A 17,414-nucleotide genomic window follows, 5' to 3' on the forward strand; every position below is an offset into this window, starting at 1 on the left:
ATGAGTCTCAAGCCTATCGACTAAATCTCCAATGGTGGGAGCTCACCTCTAGACTTGGCAATTCATGTTTTCGTGTCTTAAACATGTCAGACACGATTAGACATGAAACACATTAAGGTTAAACACAAACACAACATGAATATTATTCGTATCTTAAATCTGAAACACGTACACGTATACGTTTAATAACCGTGTAAGACAACATGACACATTTAGACACGTTTGTTAAAAGTGTCAATATATGACACGACATGAATAATAACACAATTAACACATTTAACAGGTTTAACATGATTAAATAAAAATATTTACAATTAAATATAATTTTATTATTTAAATTTAAAATCAATAATTATAAAAAAATTATAACAAAACAAAATAACAGGAACATCAAATATAAGAAAACAAAATTTAAAATTAGGATTTGGGCATCACATAATTACATTATTATCTTTATAAAATTTAAAAATCTTATTAAAATAATTGTTTAAAATTATTTAAGTAAGGCTGAAACAGCCTTTGACCATTAATTTTTAACAAGTTGATAAGCGTGTAATGTATATATGTTTAAACACAATAACATAATTAATTAAACGTGTTTAAACGTGTTAATCGTGTCTAACACGTTAAGACATGAAAATTTTCGTGTCTTAAACGAGTCAAACACGATTAAACTCGAAACACGTTAAGGCTAAACGCAAACTTGTTTAACCCGGTGTCTTCTTTTGTCGTGTTAACATATTGTGTCTAAAATTGCCAAGTCTCATATCCTCGATGCTTATGGCTGACCTGCAAGTCTTGGGTACTAACCATTCTTTCACATGGATGATTGCAATCAGTAATTTATATTTTCCATCCTGATGTGTATAGTGTTTGGTTCCCATAGTGTTTGGTTCCCATAATGTGTAAAGTAAGGTGGAACACAAGTTCTTAATAAACTCATAACATGTATATATTGAAGTACTATAATTACGGGATATTTACGATGAGGGCTACCTATGTGAGTGGAAGTGTGGCCATTTCTAAAAGTTAAAGTCTTGACTTTAATAGCACTCATGAATAGATGCTGAACACAAGGCTATAAAAACGTGTTGGCAAAACTAGATACAAAATAAGCAAGGGAGCTTGTATGTCTTTAGTGGCCCAACTAGTCAAATGAAGAATCGATGGTTCAATACTTGGTCAACCACTCAATTCAGACTAGAACCAACCACACTCACTAAATGAAGGTTCAAATCTGCAGGATCATTATTGCACAAGATTTCCAATGTTGTTGGTATTTGAAAATTTTGAAAATAATGGGAGGATTGTTGGTGCATTTTCAAAATAAAGATTGTCTCTTCATATTAAAAACTATCTTAGCTCAAAGGTTATGTGACATAATATGACTATTGCATTGTAGGTATGTTTTTCATGTGAATAGTTATGTTTCTTAGTATAGTGAAATTTTGAAAAAACACCTCTAAAATCAGGTTACGAGATAACAAGAAAAACACCACATCTCAAAGGTTTGAATATGAAAGTTATCTTTTTCATATTATAGCTCAAAAGTTGTCTTATGGAATGAAATGTTGTCTTTTTATAAGGTGATTGTTGAAACAATATTTATATCCAAAGATTGTGTCTTGCAAAATGCAAAAGTGTCTTTAAGATATAAATGTGCCTTGATGAAAAGGTTGTATCCTTAAGAAGAGACACTTGCAAGTTTGTGTAAAGGACTTATTGCCAACCATTTTAACATGCCAAAAACAAATAAGACTAAAGTAGAAAAATCAAGAGCAGTAAAAGTGTTATGTTCTAAAAATAAATATACACACTTGAGTTCCCATCATCTATTAAAGAAATCCAAATTCTTTATAATTTACTTACTACAGAAAGTAAGCTCTGATGCCAAACAACTTTATAAATCTTTAAGTATATCTAGCGATTTACTCTAGTAAAGTGTAAAGATAAAGTTAAACATTGGATTTATTGTATCCCTAAAGCTATTCACATTATTCTCCTTTACATACCAAGTTGTGAAGGTGAAATAAGTTTTAAAGATAACGCCTATTAAAAAATTTACCTTAAAGTCAATTTTACAAATTCTTTGAATTTCATATAAATCTAATTTGCACCAATAGCAATTAGATTCTATGAGGATTGAAATTAACGTTGAAGAGATCTCCTAGCCAATGTGAGGTTATTCACTTGTTTCTGCTCTAGTAGTATCTATATCCCTAGCAAAGAGTTTGCAGGTGGAAGTTAGTGATATCAAGTCATGGATGGAAAGATGGAGACATTTTGCCACACCTTCCATGATTACTATTTTTGGAGTAACACTCCATAGTGCTTCTCCATTATCTACATAGTACTTTTTGTGAGATAAAGAGACAAAGAGAGAGAGAGAAAAAAAAAGGAAGGAAATAGTAGGTGGCCATCTCTCTCTTCCCTGAATTTGTCTTTAAATTTGGACATCCATGTCTCAACTTACGCCACAACTAAGAGAAGAAGAGAGTAGATGGAGAATTCTTATGACTGTCCAAATAAATCCAAGGATGTTTCTCTTAAAGAGCTCAGAGACAGGCTTGCAGAGTTCGCTGAAGTGAGAGGATGGGATAAATATCATAGTCCAAGGAATCTCCTACTAGCACTAGTAAGTCACTAACTAACTCAGCCTTCACATTTCCAAAATTTGTAATATTTTAATTCAGCAATGCCATCTTGAATAGTAAACTTTCTACATTTTTAAATAATGCAGGTGGGGGAAGTTGGGGAGCTGTCTGAGATATTTCAATGGAAAGGAGAAGTTGCAAAAGGACTGCCCAACTGGACTGCTGATGACAAGGAACATTTGGAAGAGGAGCTCTCCGATGTTCTGCTTTATCTTGTCCGTCTTGCTGATGTTTGTGGGCTTGATCTTGGCCAAGCAGCACTAACTAAGATAATCAAGAATGCCCGCAAATACCCAGTTGTGAATCTAAAAACAAAATCTAACTACAATTAGGGATTACTTAGTTTCTGCTACAGCTTCTTAATTTTTTTTGTTTTTGTTTTGTTTTGAAGAAACTAGTTCCTCTAGTTCAGTCCATAATCCATATTTTATCTGGAGCGTGAATGCTTAGAAACTCCTCTTCTGTTTCGTAGTTGGATATGTGAGCTTGAGTTTGTGAGTGACAACGTTCCATCAACACATTAAGAGCAGCTAGCGTACGAGTTAGATGAAACTAAAAACTCTATTTCTATTCTTCTTCATTTTCTGTTTCCCTTTAATATAACGACTTCTTTAGAAGCTTTAAGGTGGCCATGCTAGATTTAATGATCCTTGATGAATCAGAGTAGGCCTGTGTCACGATATTAAAGAGAATCATAAATTTTACATCAATTATATATTAAAATAAAATTTAATATTTAAATTTTAAAAGTTACTTTTACTATGTGAGATTTTTTTTAATATGTTAGATGTTTTTTTAAGATATTGATATCCCTTATCAAGATCCAAAATATTATAATGCTTCATATGACACCTGTCACGCAACTAATACAAGCCATCCATGCTTGCTATCATAAGGTTTCAGGCATGTTTAATTAGGTGGAAGAGGTTCAACTTCAATGGTTGTCAATTGTCATATCATTTGGCTTATTAATTTTAACCAAATGGGATTAACTTGTAGATAATTGTAATCAATAGTCTGCAGCCTGTAACGTCCCCTTTATGGGGACTAACACGCTTATGATTGCCTCACCTAATCTATGATTGGAACCTCTAATGCTCTAAGGACAAATTTCGGAGAAACTGGAAAGTTGGCTGCCTTTAGCTAGCTAATTTGATTGCTTTTGTAAATTGGGTTTTCTTTTTCTCAATTGTTAGTTCTTTTATATGTCAAAACTGATTAGATTTTGGTTACATTATGAGAATTAATCGTCTTAGATTCCACGTACCAACTAACTTTGTAAAATTTTACCCTAAAATTTTGAAATGAAAAGATTCAAATTCTAATTATTAAGATATATACTCATAAATGGATATGAATATCATGGCCTTAGACTATCTAGCTATACCCTATAGACATATACTCCACCTAAGTCATTGTGGTAAGGGCACAAAGATGATAGATGATCTTTCTCATCCAGGAAGCGTTTTGCTTTATGGCGTTGCCCTGGAAGTGCTTCTCAGGAGCCAATGAATTGCAGCATAGGGTGAGTGGCTTCTTCATGGGCAGCAGGGAAATGTTAAGAAGAAAACTTACACTTCTCAGCATTGTGAAACCTAGAATTTTTACTTGATTTGCTGGCATCATCATTATCTTCCTTGTGAAAATGATGATTATGACATTTTCTTTTTCTTTAGTTTGTTCAATTACTAGTGATTTGCACTGTCATCAGACATCAGGTGTCCTTCTCAAACAATAAAGTTTTATTCGTGGAGAGCCAGAACCCAGAATCATTCCCCACTTCCATCGTATCGTTGCTTTAGAATTACAAGCGTTAAAAGTTATTCCTACATCAAACTTTATGCAAATACAATCACTCCCAAATGAAGCGTTAGCTACAAATTACTAGGAACGTGTCAAAGGAATGCTATCAATTAACCACAGGATATAAAATGACTTGCATAATAGTAAGCATCTTTGGCATTCCCCTTTATTCTTTAATTCTTTTTTATATTTTTTTTTATTCACGAAACGGTCATTTCGAAAGAAATTAGGATAATTATTAAGTATGAATCGATGAATTTACCTTTTTATGCTTTATTGCTTTCGTGAAATAGTTATTTCGAAAGAAATTAGAATAGTTATTATCTATGAATTAAGGAATAAGTTGAAAAAATTTTAAACAAAAATATCTCCAATGAATTTGTAAAATTTTTATCCTATATACAATAAAATCTTTATAAATTAATACTTTGGGCTCATAAAAATGTATTAATTAATCAAAATATTATTTAATTAATAAATTATTAATTTATTAATCTATACATTAATTAATAAAAAATTAATTTATCAAGGTTTTTTTTTTATTTTTTTTTCAAAATATTGAACTTAATGCATGTATTATATACATGATTATACGAATATTACCTAATTATCAAATTACGAATTATCATTATTTGTGATGAGCAAATTATTAAGAACGTTATAAGAAATGATAAAGAATATGAAATTGAATATAATAGTTCTGTACTGGAAAGCTTGTCTCGCATAAAGATATACTCAAAACAATAATCATATTGCATAATTTTTTCTTACAATACATAAACATTAGCCAAAACTTTTTAATGTATTAAAAAAAGTTAAAGATGAAGTCTACGAAGACATTAATTTAAAAAAAATAATATCAGAGTTATATTTTATAAAAGTTTCTTAATTGAATCATGCATATATATAATTTTGATGTATAAAGAGATTATTAATTTATATATCAAGTGATATTTATATAGTTTTTAACAATATATTTTTTTATAAATTTAACAAATTATTAATTTATCATGTTAGTCCAAGTCGAGACCAATCAAAAATTTTATTTAATCAAAATTATTAATTTATCGAATATTAATTAATAAAAATTTTACTATATATTTAAAATTTATAATTAAATACCAAAACGTTCATATTTAATGCATCAGAAATAATCTCGAGGAACTCACAAGACACATTCATTAACAAAATTAAAAAGAAAAAGAACGTTGAGACCCAAAAAAAGAAAATAAAAAATAATGGGTTTACTTTTGGGCAAGTATTTCCAATAATTTACCTTATCTGCAACAAGTCTAGAAAGCAATGATTAGTTGGTCTGTCGGAACCATAAATCATGATTGATTGATGAATAGAACAACTCAAATTGCAAAAAGCAGAGTAATCATCATTTTGAAGCAGAGGGGTTTGTTCAAGGCTTTTAACCATTAGTTTCACTCAATCCCTTTAATTTACTTTATTATGTCTTCGTTCCCACAACTATCAAATGTTTAGGAAAGGAGGCCCTAAAAGTCGAAAGGGGAAGGAGGTCACCAATTTCTGGCCCCAAGTACAGTTGAGGTGGACATGTACAACAAGGGGTGGGTAAAATCAAATTAAATTGTTTATTTATTTATATCCAATGTGACGTAGATAGAATAATTTAGTTTAACTGATACATTGGATCATTTAGTTTAAAATATTTGATTCAATTAATTTTGTGATCGGATTTCAACTTTTAAATTTTTAAATTCATTCGTCTAAAAAATAAAACTAATTTTTTAATTATATATATAATATTTTTTATATATTAAGAAAAAATGGTAATAAATTTAATAAATAATATATTTAAAATATATTAGTTTATTATATGTACATATACAAGTCATAATCATAATAATTTAATTTTAGTTATATATATTTATTTATTTATAAATTTGTATTAATATGAAATTACAAGTAATATAGTTTAAATGATATAACTTATATGTTAATATTATAATATATGATAGTAAATATTCTACATATTAATATGTTATAATTATTACACTTTAGTAATGTTTCGTAATATAAAATTTTATAAATATATATAATTGTATAAATATTATATATAATTTATTTATATATAAGTATTACTATAACTTATCATAAACTTTATTTATATGATTATACTTAATAACTTTATTAATTATCACCTTAATTTTTATAACATATTGTTTGTAATTAGTTATTATTTATATAAATTTTGATATAAAATATTATAACATATAAGTTGTATCATTAATTTCATATATACATAATAAAGTAATATATTATATATACATATATTTAACTTATGCATAAGCATTACTGTAACTAATAATAGATTTTATTTATATGATTACACTTAATAATTTTATTAGTTATCTTCTTAATTTTTACAATATATTGTTTATAATTAGTTATTATTTATGCAAACTTTGATATAAAAATTAAAATATTATAACATATAAGTTATATCATTAATTTCATATATGTAATAAAGTAATATATTAAATGTATACATATATTTAATTTATATATTTTATAATTATGGATAAAGTTTACAAGTTTTAATATTATCATATGTAAAAAAAATGATAAAATTTTGGTATGTTGGTCCAAAACCAAATCAACCAAACCAATTATATATTTGGTCGGTTTGATCTGTTTTTATATTTGGTCAATTCTTTAAAAGTATTTTGTCCATTTACTCTTTAAGTATGGCAAACCAAACCATCTAATCTGCCCATTTGCTCACTCTTATATACAAGCCAATATGTAACACCAAATCGGTTGATTTTTTAATCCGTTTTTTTATTTTTAAAATTTTAAAATAAAATAATCCACTAATAATTAATAGGTGCCTATATATTATATGAACTGATTTAAATTTTTTATTAAAAAAGTTTTCATTTAATACACTATTTTCACCAACTTAGAAAAGGTTAAAAGATTAATTTTTTAATATATATATATATCACCTTAATCAATGCATTTCCCTTCAAAATATTACTAAAAATTTATAGTTCCTTTAGATTTTTTAGTGTAATTCGAGGATTAATTAATATCATATGATTCTAGATTCATATTCTTTCCTTTCTCTATTAAAAAGGATAAATTACAGGAAAAATATTACTTCGTGGATTTAAATTTGACATTTAATTATCATGTATTTATTCTCATTATTTTTTATTTTTTATTTTTAGTATTAATGTAATGAAATAATAGATATTCTAGTCATTTTTTTAATGGTGTCAAGACAATTTTAATACGAAAATAAAGTGCAATGCTCAAATAAACTTTTAAATTATTTAAAAAAATTCAAATAAGTTCTTATGTTTTTATTATATTCAATCAAACCTCTATACTTTTATTTTGGATTAAATAATGAATGGGTAATTGTCATTAGTCGAAATATTATTTATTATATTATATTCACATGGCACTAATATGGTGTTACTGTGGAGAGTGAAAAATATCACATGATTATGTAATCATACCAAATTAGCATGTTACATCATTATTCAATTATAATATATCAATATGTCACATCATCATCAATTATAATATATTAGCATGCTATGTCAACGTCACATGATATAAAATGATAAATAGTATCTTGACTAAATCAATCATTAATCATAAAAATTTATTTGATACAAAATAAAAGTATAATGACTTATTTGACGTAAAATAAAAATATAAAAATTATTCGATCTTAAATTATTCTTTTCTGGGGATTTGCTCTTCAATATAAGTAACCATAATTGAGAGGATAAATGGCCATGTTTCATTTTCCTTTCACAAATAAGAAATTATCCATTTGCTATCCCTTTGAGCCTATTAAATTGTCTCTAAAATGCACCTCAACCAAGGATCACCTCCCACATTAGGGGGCAATATTAAAGAAAATGTTTTATCAAAAGCATGGATGACAGAAGATTCATTTTGAGGGAAAAACGAACATATGTTATATTATGGGGAACAGATGCGAAGTTGAGTTCTTGAAAGTTTCGAACTCAATCTATCAACATGAAGATTGAAAAAAATGAATGAAGAAGAAAAAATGAAAATGAAAATTAAAAAAAAAAAGAAAAGAAGAAAAAAGCATAGAAGAGAAATGGTGGAAAAAGCATGCTTTGAGAAAGGACAAATGTCTTAAAAAGAGTCCTTAGAGCAGTAATGAATGATCCTTGGTTTAATCACCTTTAAATACATGTTTTGGGCCTGTGTATCCATTTCTTTCAGAACTTTTAACCATAGCCTACATTACGTGCTTGAAGAAGTCCATTTTGATCAATTGTGGATACTTAAATTGAAGAGCTATCTTACAGAAAGAGACCATCACATGAAAGATAAAACTTTGACTTCTTTTCTTTGCTAAAATTACATTCTTGAATCCCTTTAGTCATTTTGGACTAAGTTTGAGTTTTTCAAGTGCATGATGGAACAATCAATCAAAAAAAAAAAAAAAAGGAAAAAGCAAGTGAGAAAGATGAAGCTCTAGGGTGAAAACCCGAAAGGGCAGTCTAGAGCGAAGATAAAGACGAAAAAAAGAAAAAAAAAAGTGAGTGAAAAAGATGAAGTTCTAGGGTGAAAACCCAAAAGAGCAATCTAGAGCGAAGATGGAAATTCATGAAGCCACTCATGATTCCAACTAAGGTGATAACAAAAAGCACTAAAGACAGACCATTTCAAGGCAATTGAATGCATTGGACACCTTCCTAAGGTTTTAAGACTCTCAAGCACCCTTAAAGATTCAAGATCATTTGAAAAAGATCCATACTAAATTTTGAGCCTATCTCTGTCAAAATAGCCTTCTACAATTTTAAGCCTGCAATAGCTGGTCTTGACATTTATCATCTTGCCACACATCATGAGGCTTAAAGAGTGTCAAATTTGATTGCGATTTGAAAGCAATCTTTTTGTAAAGAAAAAAAATCAATATACCTTTGTGAGCTCAGACAAAGAAACTTCAACTTTTTTTCTTTTTCTCATGAAATAGTGAAAATCTATATTGTTTACCAAGACCTTGATGTGTTAAACCATCCAATCCATATGAAAGACCAAATTGTCATTTGGCTCATCCAAAATCATTTCAAACAGTAATTGTCAATTTTCAAGATATTCAAGTATCACATGTCGAAAAAATGTCAAAATGACTCAGTTTTGTTCCAAACTTGAAGTACATTTAGTCATAAAAAAATTGGTTTTGTGGGGCAATTTTATCAAAGTGCAAGATGCTTTGAAAGTAATGGAGAGTTCTTCATTTTTGTAAAGTAACTTCTGCTGTTGTAGTATGAAGATCAAAAGTTTTAAATGATGAGACAAGCATTTTTGTGAATCTTTTCTCAAGGATCAAGAGGTATGGAACCTTTGAAATCAAGTTTGAATTGATATATGATCTCATGGGGATATCCATCTTCGGGAAATAACTTCAAGAATTGGGAATGGTGTGACAAGACTGGCAAGAAAGTTCTTTTGTGATTTGGCAATTGCACAAAAAGATTATAGAAAAGTGTGCAAAGATAAGAAGAATGGCTTTTAATAGAGGAAAACACTGAAATGAAATGATGAGATAAAGGTAATTTTTCCTCGTCATGTCATCATGCATGCATGCACATGACCATGCAACAGTGAGGTTGAAAATTTTCTGTGCAATAGTCAACATTCGCATATATTTCTATGCATTGGGAAAGGTAAAAATCCATGCAACACAAAAACCATGCAAAGACATCAAGCCTTGGTTAATTTGAGAACCACTTTGAAAAATTTCAGATAATTAGTTTCAAGATTTTTAAAGTTATGTTGCCTCAGCTTTGAGGAGTACATTTTTAAAGTCATGTTGCCTCAGCTTTAAGGAGCCACATTTTTAAAGTCATGTTACCTCAGCTTTGAGGAGCCACATTTTTAAAAGTCACGTTGTCTCAGCTTTGAGGAATTCATTTTTAAAGGTCTCGTTGCCTCAGTTTTGAGGAGTTCATTTTAAAAGTCTCGTTGCCGCAGCTTTGAGGAGTTCATTTTTAAAAGTTTCGTTCCCTCAACTTTGAGGAGTTCATTTTTAAAAGTGTCATTGCCTCAGCTTTGAGGAGTTCATTTTTAAAAGTTTCGTTGACTCAGTTTTAAGGAGTTCATTTTTAAAAGTCTCATTACCTCAGTTTTGAGGAGTTTATTTTAAAAGTTTGTTGCCTCAGCTTGGAGGAGTTCATTTTTAGAAGTTTCGTTGCCTTAGCTTTAGGGAGTTACATTTTTTAAAAGTTTCGTAGCCTCAATTTTAAGGAGTTCATTTTTAAAGTTTCGTTGCCTCAGTTTTGAGGAGTCTCATTTAAAAAAAAAACAAAAACAAACAAAAAAACAAAAAAAAAACTTGGTAAGAGAATTAAAGAATTAGTCAAATATAGTGTCTACGTCTTTACACTATTTCAGATTTTCGAAATGCGCAAAGAGGGGTAGCTATAGACACTATAAAAATTATAATAAAATTTTATTAATTAAAAAAATCATAAACAAAAAATGAATGAAAATGAAAAAAAATAATAAAGAAAAAATGAAAAAAAAAAGGTACGACTAGCAGGGTGCGACCGCACCCTGCCAAGCGCCACCCCCACCCTACCAGACGCGAAAAATTCACGTCTGGCAGAGTAGTGGGAGCGTGCCCCCTCCAGAGGCCAAGAACCGAGTATAAAGGGGAGGGAGCACTGTAGCAAAAGCAGCAGCCCAAAAATTGAATCGAAAAACCCTAGAAATCCTTAAACAGCCAACAATCCCTAACCACAATAGCCGAAAAATCAAAAAAGAAAAAATCCTATTCTAGCAGCCAACCAACCAACCAACCACAAATCTACAGTAAAAAAAAATACAAAAAACTAGTAAAAATCAACAAAAAGATATACAATGGAGAATAAGAAACAGTGAGGTTTTTTTGGTTCTTTTAGGGGTGGATTTTGATTTTTGGGGAGGATTTTTTTGGTTTGGGTAGTACCGCTGATTGAGGAGTAAAAGCTTTAGGTTAGCCGTCGGCGGAAGGAAGGGGCTGAGAGAGAGGAGAGTTACGGGTCTCTTGTCGCCGATTAAAAGAGGGCAATTTAGGGAACTTTTTTAATGCCGTCGGAAGGGAGCAAAGCCAGATCTAGGCGACGAAAGCAGAAAAGGCTTCGGTGGTCGACGGGGAGGAGAGAGAGAGAGAGGGTGATTCTTGGACTACCGTCGGTTAGGAGGGAAAGCTTGGGTAATGCTGCAGGCAAAGGAAAGAGAGAAAGGGTTGAGGAAGCCGACGCTGGTGAGAGAGAAAAGAGAGAAGAAAAGTGAGATTTTTTTTAGAGAGAATGAAGAGGGTTCGACGGCTAGAGAGAGAAAGTGAATAGGAGAAATATCACGACCCGGAACTCCCCATCGAGCCCGTGACAACCGTCGCGAAGCCTCGACAAACATTTTTCACCCCGAATGTCGATCGAAACCTCGCAAGGCTCTCGTATCAGCTTTCGCACTTCCCCGGTGAGCAATAGCTATCAAATAATCAAAATACGAAGGATTACAAATCATTTCCAAATCATAACATAACATATTGTTTTTTTTTTGGCTCATAAGGGCATTTTCATCATTTTTGTCGAAAACCTTGAAACTTGCTAAAAATGTAGGTAAGTCGAAAATATATATTTAATGATTAAAAAAATTAAGTATCTAAAACGTTCATTTGAAGTGAAAATTTGACCATTTGAATATAATAAAAATATTCAATAAAATAAACTATTTTCTTGTAAAATAATTTTCATAAAACTATCGGTACATAATTCTTATAGCGTAAAAGATAATTATATTCATATATACTATAAAGCAAATAACCAAGCATAAAATTTCTTTTACAGTGACACGTGGGCCCACATCTAATCAAAATGCATCGAAAGCTGGAAACCTACAACTTTTACCGATTCTAGTCCAAATGAAAGTCCTTGTCAAAGTCAGCTAACTATGGAATTCCCCGAGCCTGAAATGTGAGGAAATGAGGGTGGTGAGATTATAAAATCCCAGTGAGTAAACAGATACCATCTAAAGTATCTAAAGCCGAGTAAATGGAGACAATTAAAATAAGTCATCATACTGTAATTTCATTAACTTTCAGTTCATTTCAACCAAATAAAATCAATCCATATAAATCAAATAATCAACTTGGCTTATGAATTTCTTAAAACTTTGGCTCGTGCCAAAACTCATACTCGGTGATACCTTGCGCAGGGCATCCAACCGAGTCCGCCAAGGTTGTTAAAATTTTGTATACACTTAAAATATATTTTTAGTTTGAGAAAAATACAGTCGTTCCTTGGCGTTGGCTGAGTTCCCCTTCGCGTGGTGGTTTGGCGTGAAGTGAACCCTAAGCTTTACCCCAAGAGATACCCTACGCGCCTCTCCGCTCGAGGTAACAATATAATGGAGTTTACCATGCCCCTCTAATAGGCTGGTCCACGGAACCCCCTCTGCAGTAAATAATTAATATATAATCCACCAATCAATAAAATTCATTCTAGCATGACATGGCAATTTATCGTAACCTAGCCTCTCAAGGCTGAATACACAGTATAAATAATTCTAACACAAAAATCAATTTAGCCATTCATGCTCATATATTGTCATAAGCCATTCAATTTAAAACAATAAATTTACAACACAAGCAGGAAGTCTCCAATTACTCTATTTTCAAAACCAGTATTCGATTTTTCAGAAAATTTATAAAATTACAATTTCTCTTAAAACATAGCAATTTACCATTTAGACCCATTTTTCATAAAATCACACAGTTGTATAAAACTACTCTAGATAATTAAGACGATAATAAGTTCACTCACAGTTCTAGGAGTCGATGTACTCCTAATCCCAATCTCCAAGCACAATTTTTGTACTTTTACCAGTGTACTTTGCTTACCACCTATCTACAATGTACAATACATAATTCATCACATCAATGCTTGACCATTATAAAATCAATTCAGGTTCGGTATATATACATGATAGGATATACAACTTATCCGACTACCGCTTAAATGCGGTGTTGACCTAATTCGGCCTATTATCTCCAATTTAACTCCAAATCAATTCTTCTCACTTTCTACACTCCAATTATAACTAAATTACCTCCATGACTGTGAGTGAGGTTCAATTTATCAGTCTCGATAGTAAATTACGAAAATACTCTTAGTGGGTAAAAATCGTATTTTTGCTCCAAAAATTTCCATTATTTTTCTAGGCTCATAATTTATCATTTCTTAACCAATTCTCCTAAAATGAAAATCAAATTTATCCTCACTCAACACATGATAAATTCGGCCATTAATGATTGTGGGAGAAAATAAGTTCTTTTCTTGTTGTTTTGTTTCTAAATATGCTAAACTAACTTAAAATACTAACATAACTTAAAATCAAATTAATCTAACAAGTTTCTCTCTCCTAAACCATTTTTTCAGAATTGAATTCATCATGAAAACATGTAATTTAATCATGGAAAATAAAGAGAAATGCTTGGGAATAAGAAAACTCAAGCTTAATAGAAAAATATCACCTTTTTCACTTAATTTCCTTGAAAATTCACACTTTTTCTTTGATTTTCTCTCTCTAGGGTTTTGTTTTTGTTTTCTCTCTCTTCTTGCTGGTTTGGCCGGCCATGGAGTGGAAGATGAGCTGATTTTTGTGCCTTTTAAAAAGAAAAATAATAAATTAATAAAGGCATGACACGTGGCATCATGTCATTGGCCCGTTTTTAAAACTTTAAAAAATTTTAATCCTTTTTATCTCCACCACACAATTAGTCAATGGTCAAAATGAGGATAAAGGAAGACCATGTGCTGAAAAAATGTCCTGGTGGTGGAAAATTACAATTTTGCCCCTGGGGTGGCAAAATTACCATTTTACCCATTTACTCTAAATTATACCGAAATTAAAATTTTTCACTTCTAAACCTCAAATCTTACTCCAATAAGTCAAAATATACTCCATTAAGTCAAATGGAGCCAAAAAAAATCTTTTCTAAAATTTTCATTTTGTCGTCAGGTGGCAAATGACCATTTTGCCCCTGTATAGCGAAAATTTCGGTTTGACACCAAATTGATCCTCGAACTCCGAATCACCATATTAAACCATTCTGAGACTTTAAAATTCTTAATTTCATCGTGAATTCTCTATTTGATCTAGTTCGAGGCTTAAATCAACTTTGTTGTACGTCTAAGTACAATACCGACTTTTTTGTAAATTTTTCAAGACTCTCTTAGTATGCAAACATGCTATCCATCACATGTATGTCATAACAAATATTTTTATAGAGTCGGGCTTGTCATCTTCTCCCCCACTTGGATCAGCCATATGATCTTTCTTCTTGACTGATTTCGACATCATGCTAAATATTAATATTTTAATATTATTTCATTAATAAAATATTATTTTATTTTAAAAATTTTATCTTGTCTCCTTGGTACCCAAAATACCTTATTATGCCTCACTTGACTTCCGAATCGCCTTTTATCTCACAAATTCTCATCCGATAAAATTATTATTATTTTATTATTATTTTCTCACTTTCGAAATATTTTATCCTAAACTACTCATTTCATCTTTTATCAATTTTAAACATTTTAATTGACCTCAATTTGCATTCGATCAACTTTATTTATCACCATATCAAAGTATGGGGTATTTCAATCTCCCCCACTTAAATAGAATTCGTCCTCGAATTCCCTTCGATGTTGCGTTATCAATCTCCTTCTATGATCCTACTCCTTGTTCCTTCTATGGGGACATTCAATTTATTTACCTCGTTCATCTTCAGTTCAATTAAATGCTTTATTTATGACAATTATCATCCTTTGGAACCGGATCAGTAATACTTTTTACAACCATGATCTCTTATATCGAGATACTAAGCATGCCTTTATCACCATTATTAAATTTGAACCATAACTTCACCTCAATTATACTGATTTCGATCACATATCATACTTACTTATGTATACCTAATCATCATTTTATTAATTCGCTCCGTACCAAAATTTTCAACCTTGATTCATCCATCTTATACTGGTCCATACCCTTCCTTTAATAGAGTTCCATTAAGAACTTAAACAATTCAAGGTTTACTTTCAAAGTCATTCATAACTTTAATCGTTCATTACATGTCCGTTAACACTTTAGCTCACTAACCTTTCTGGACACTATTTCAAAATCTCCTAATTACCGAGAACCATTCTTCACTTTAGTTAGTAAAATTATCAATTTCATATATACATATATACATGCATTTTCAAATGTCATCATCTCTCTTTATATATAGGAATCCATGTGTTCACATGTCTTGGACTACATTCCCCCTTTATTCATCCGTATCCCAATCCTAGTTTTAATATAATAATTCTTATAGTGCATGTCAACCTTCTTATTATACTTGTATATAACTTCATATCATTCATATCATTTCCAACCATATGTTTGAGTTTCCTTATACTATATATCATTCATCACAATGTCATCTCCATTGAATTATAATCTATTATGCGTGTATGCTTTATAATCCTATTGATGCCTCAAAGATTTATCTCAACTTGATCATTGCATCTCATGCAATACCACAATTCCTAAGAGTCATCCTTTTGTCCTTAATCATCTTTCATGCCTCTATATTACCTTGTATCTTTCTTGCATTACGATATTGATTTGTCACTTAAGACTCGAACCCATTTGAATCATGTATGCCTTAAGCATTTTCGAATTCCAATTTCCATAATATATTAGGAAAGTTTCATTATCTGACTTCATTTTCAGGGTCAACTTCTATCATCCTTTGTTCCACTCCTTCATATGAACATAACATCATTCTTCCTTAACCAATTTATAAATTGTACTTGAAATTGTAAAACTTAAAACTAGAATCTCCTTAAGTATTTTTCAATATTAATACTAATATCACTCTCAGCTTACAGCTTCATTTTTATAATCACATAACTTAGTGCTTGCTTTAACGAGATCCAGAACAAAACTTCTCTTGAGTATTTCTTTAGGAATATCTATCTTAAACTTATGTCTCACAGCATGTGATCCTTTAACTTGTGATTTAGCCGTTAGGCTTCTCAGCAAGTTTTAAAAATTTTACGTTTCATACTTGCTGTGTATGATTATAATCTCTTCTCAAAGATGTTTATGTATTCCTAAAACACTTAATCTTAAAGGTATATAAATACGTACTCATCCATTCCATCCCTAACTCATCTTCATAGGTTTCTAGGGTGTCACACAATTAGCCTCATGTTGTTCCTAACTCTTGTCATTTTACTGTATCAAAACAGATATTACAAATTCTCGTAATGATATTCTATATAAACTGACTTTCTATACCAGTCTCGTAATTCTTCCTTCACACTTTCATTACTTGGTATCTCATCCCAATATAGTCATCTCAAGAATCTTTCAAATTTTTTTTCTTTTAATTATATGCCTATATACAAGGCAATAAAGAAGTTTTTCAATTCATTTGGGTAAACATTCTTCAGAATATTTAAGACTCCCAGATAACAAAACACAATGACCAACAACCAAAATTCAATTTGTAAGCTCATTATCGTGTCACTCCCATCTTACTCATGTATCATAGGCGTGAGGTATTCGAAGCATTACAACGTTGAACAGTCAATGCTAAAGTACTGTAGCTATTGGAAATTTTCTCATCAAAGCTATTTGTCTGCATTCAAAGTCACCACATCAATCATTCTCAACCAATGGTTTCCCTTCTAGATATATATCATGAGTTCCATAAGTATAGGTACCTTCTATTTTCTTATCATACACACTAAGCCAAATTAATACTTTCATCTCATGTCATCTTTTGACGTTTATCAACATTCATAAAATTTCACCTCAAAACATCTTTTTCATACAGTGTAATAAATTCAAAATATATATACCACTCCACACATAAGTTGCCTACTA

General features: G+C 30.5%; 1 protein-coding gene across 1 annotated transcript; it reads left to right on the top strand.

Moving 5' to 3' along the window:
* Positions 1 to 2,416: 2,416 nt before the first annotated feature.
* LOC18604767 (uncharacterized) lies at positions 2,417 to 3,213 on the top strand. The gene is made up of 2 exons (XM_007037394.3): positions 2,417 to 2,635; positions 2,741 to 3,213. Exons 1-2 carry the CDS (start codon positions 2,501 to 2,503, stop codon positions 2,984 to 2,986), a joined length of 381 nt encoding a protein of 126 aa, XP_007037456.2. The 5' UTR covers positions 2,417 to 2,500; the 3' UTR covers positions 2,987 to 3,213.
* The last annotated feature ends 14,201 nt before the right edge of the window (positions 3,214 to 17,414 follow it).

This window comes from Theobroma cacao, chromosome 3, assembly GCF_053813885.1.
Source record: "Theobroma cacao isolate CCN51 chromosome 3, ASM5381388v1, whole genome shotgun sequence".
Lineage (NCBI taxonomy): Eukaryota > Viridiplantae > Streptophyta > Magnoliopsida > Malvales > Malvaceae > Theobroma > Theobroma cacao.

Coding starts and splice junctions, on each gene's coding strand:
- LOC18604767 (XM_007037394.3), top strand. CDS start 2,501: ATGGAGAATTCTTATGACTGTCCAAATAAATCCAAGGATGTTTCTCTT. Junction 2,636..2,740: donor GGAATCTCCTACTAGCACTA/GTAAGTCACTAA, acceptor TAAATAATGCAG/GTGGGGGAAGTTGGGGAGCT.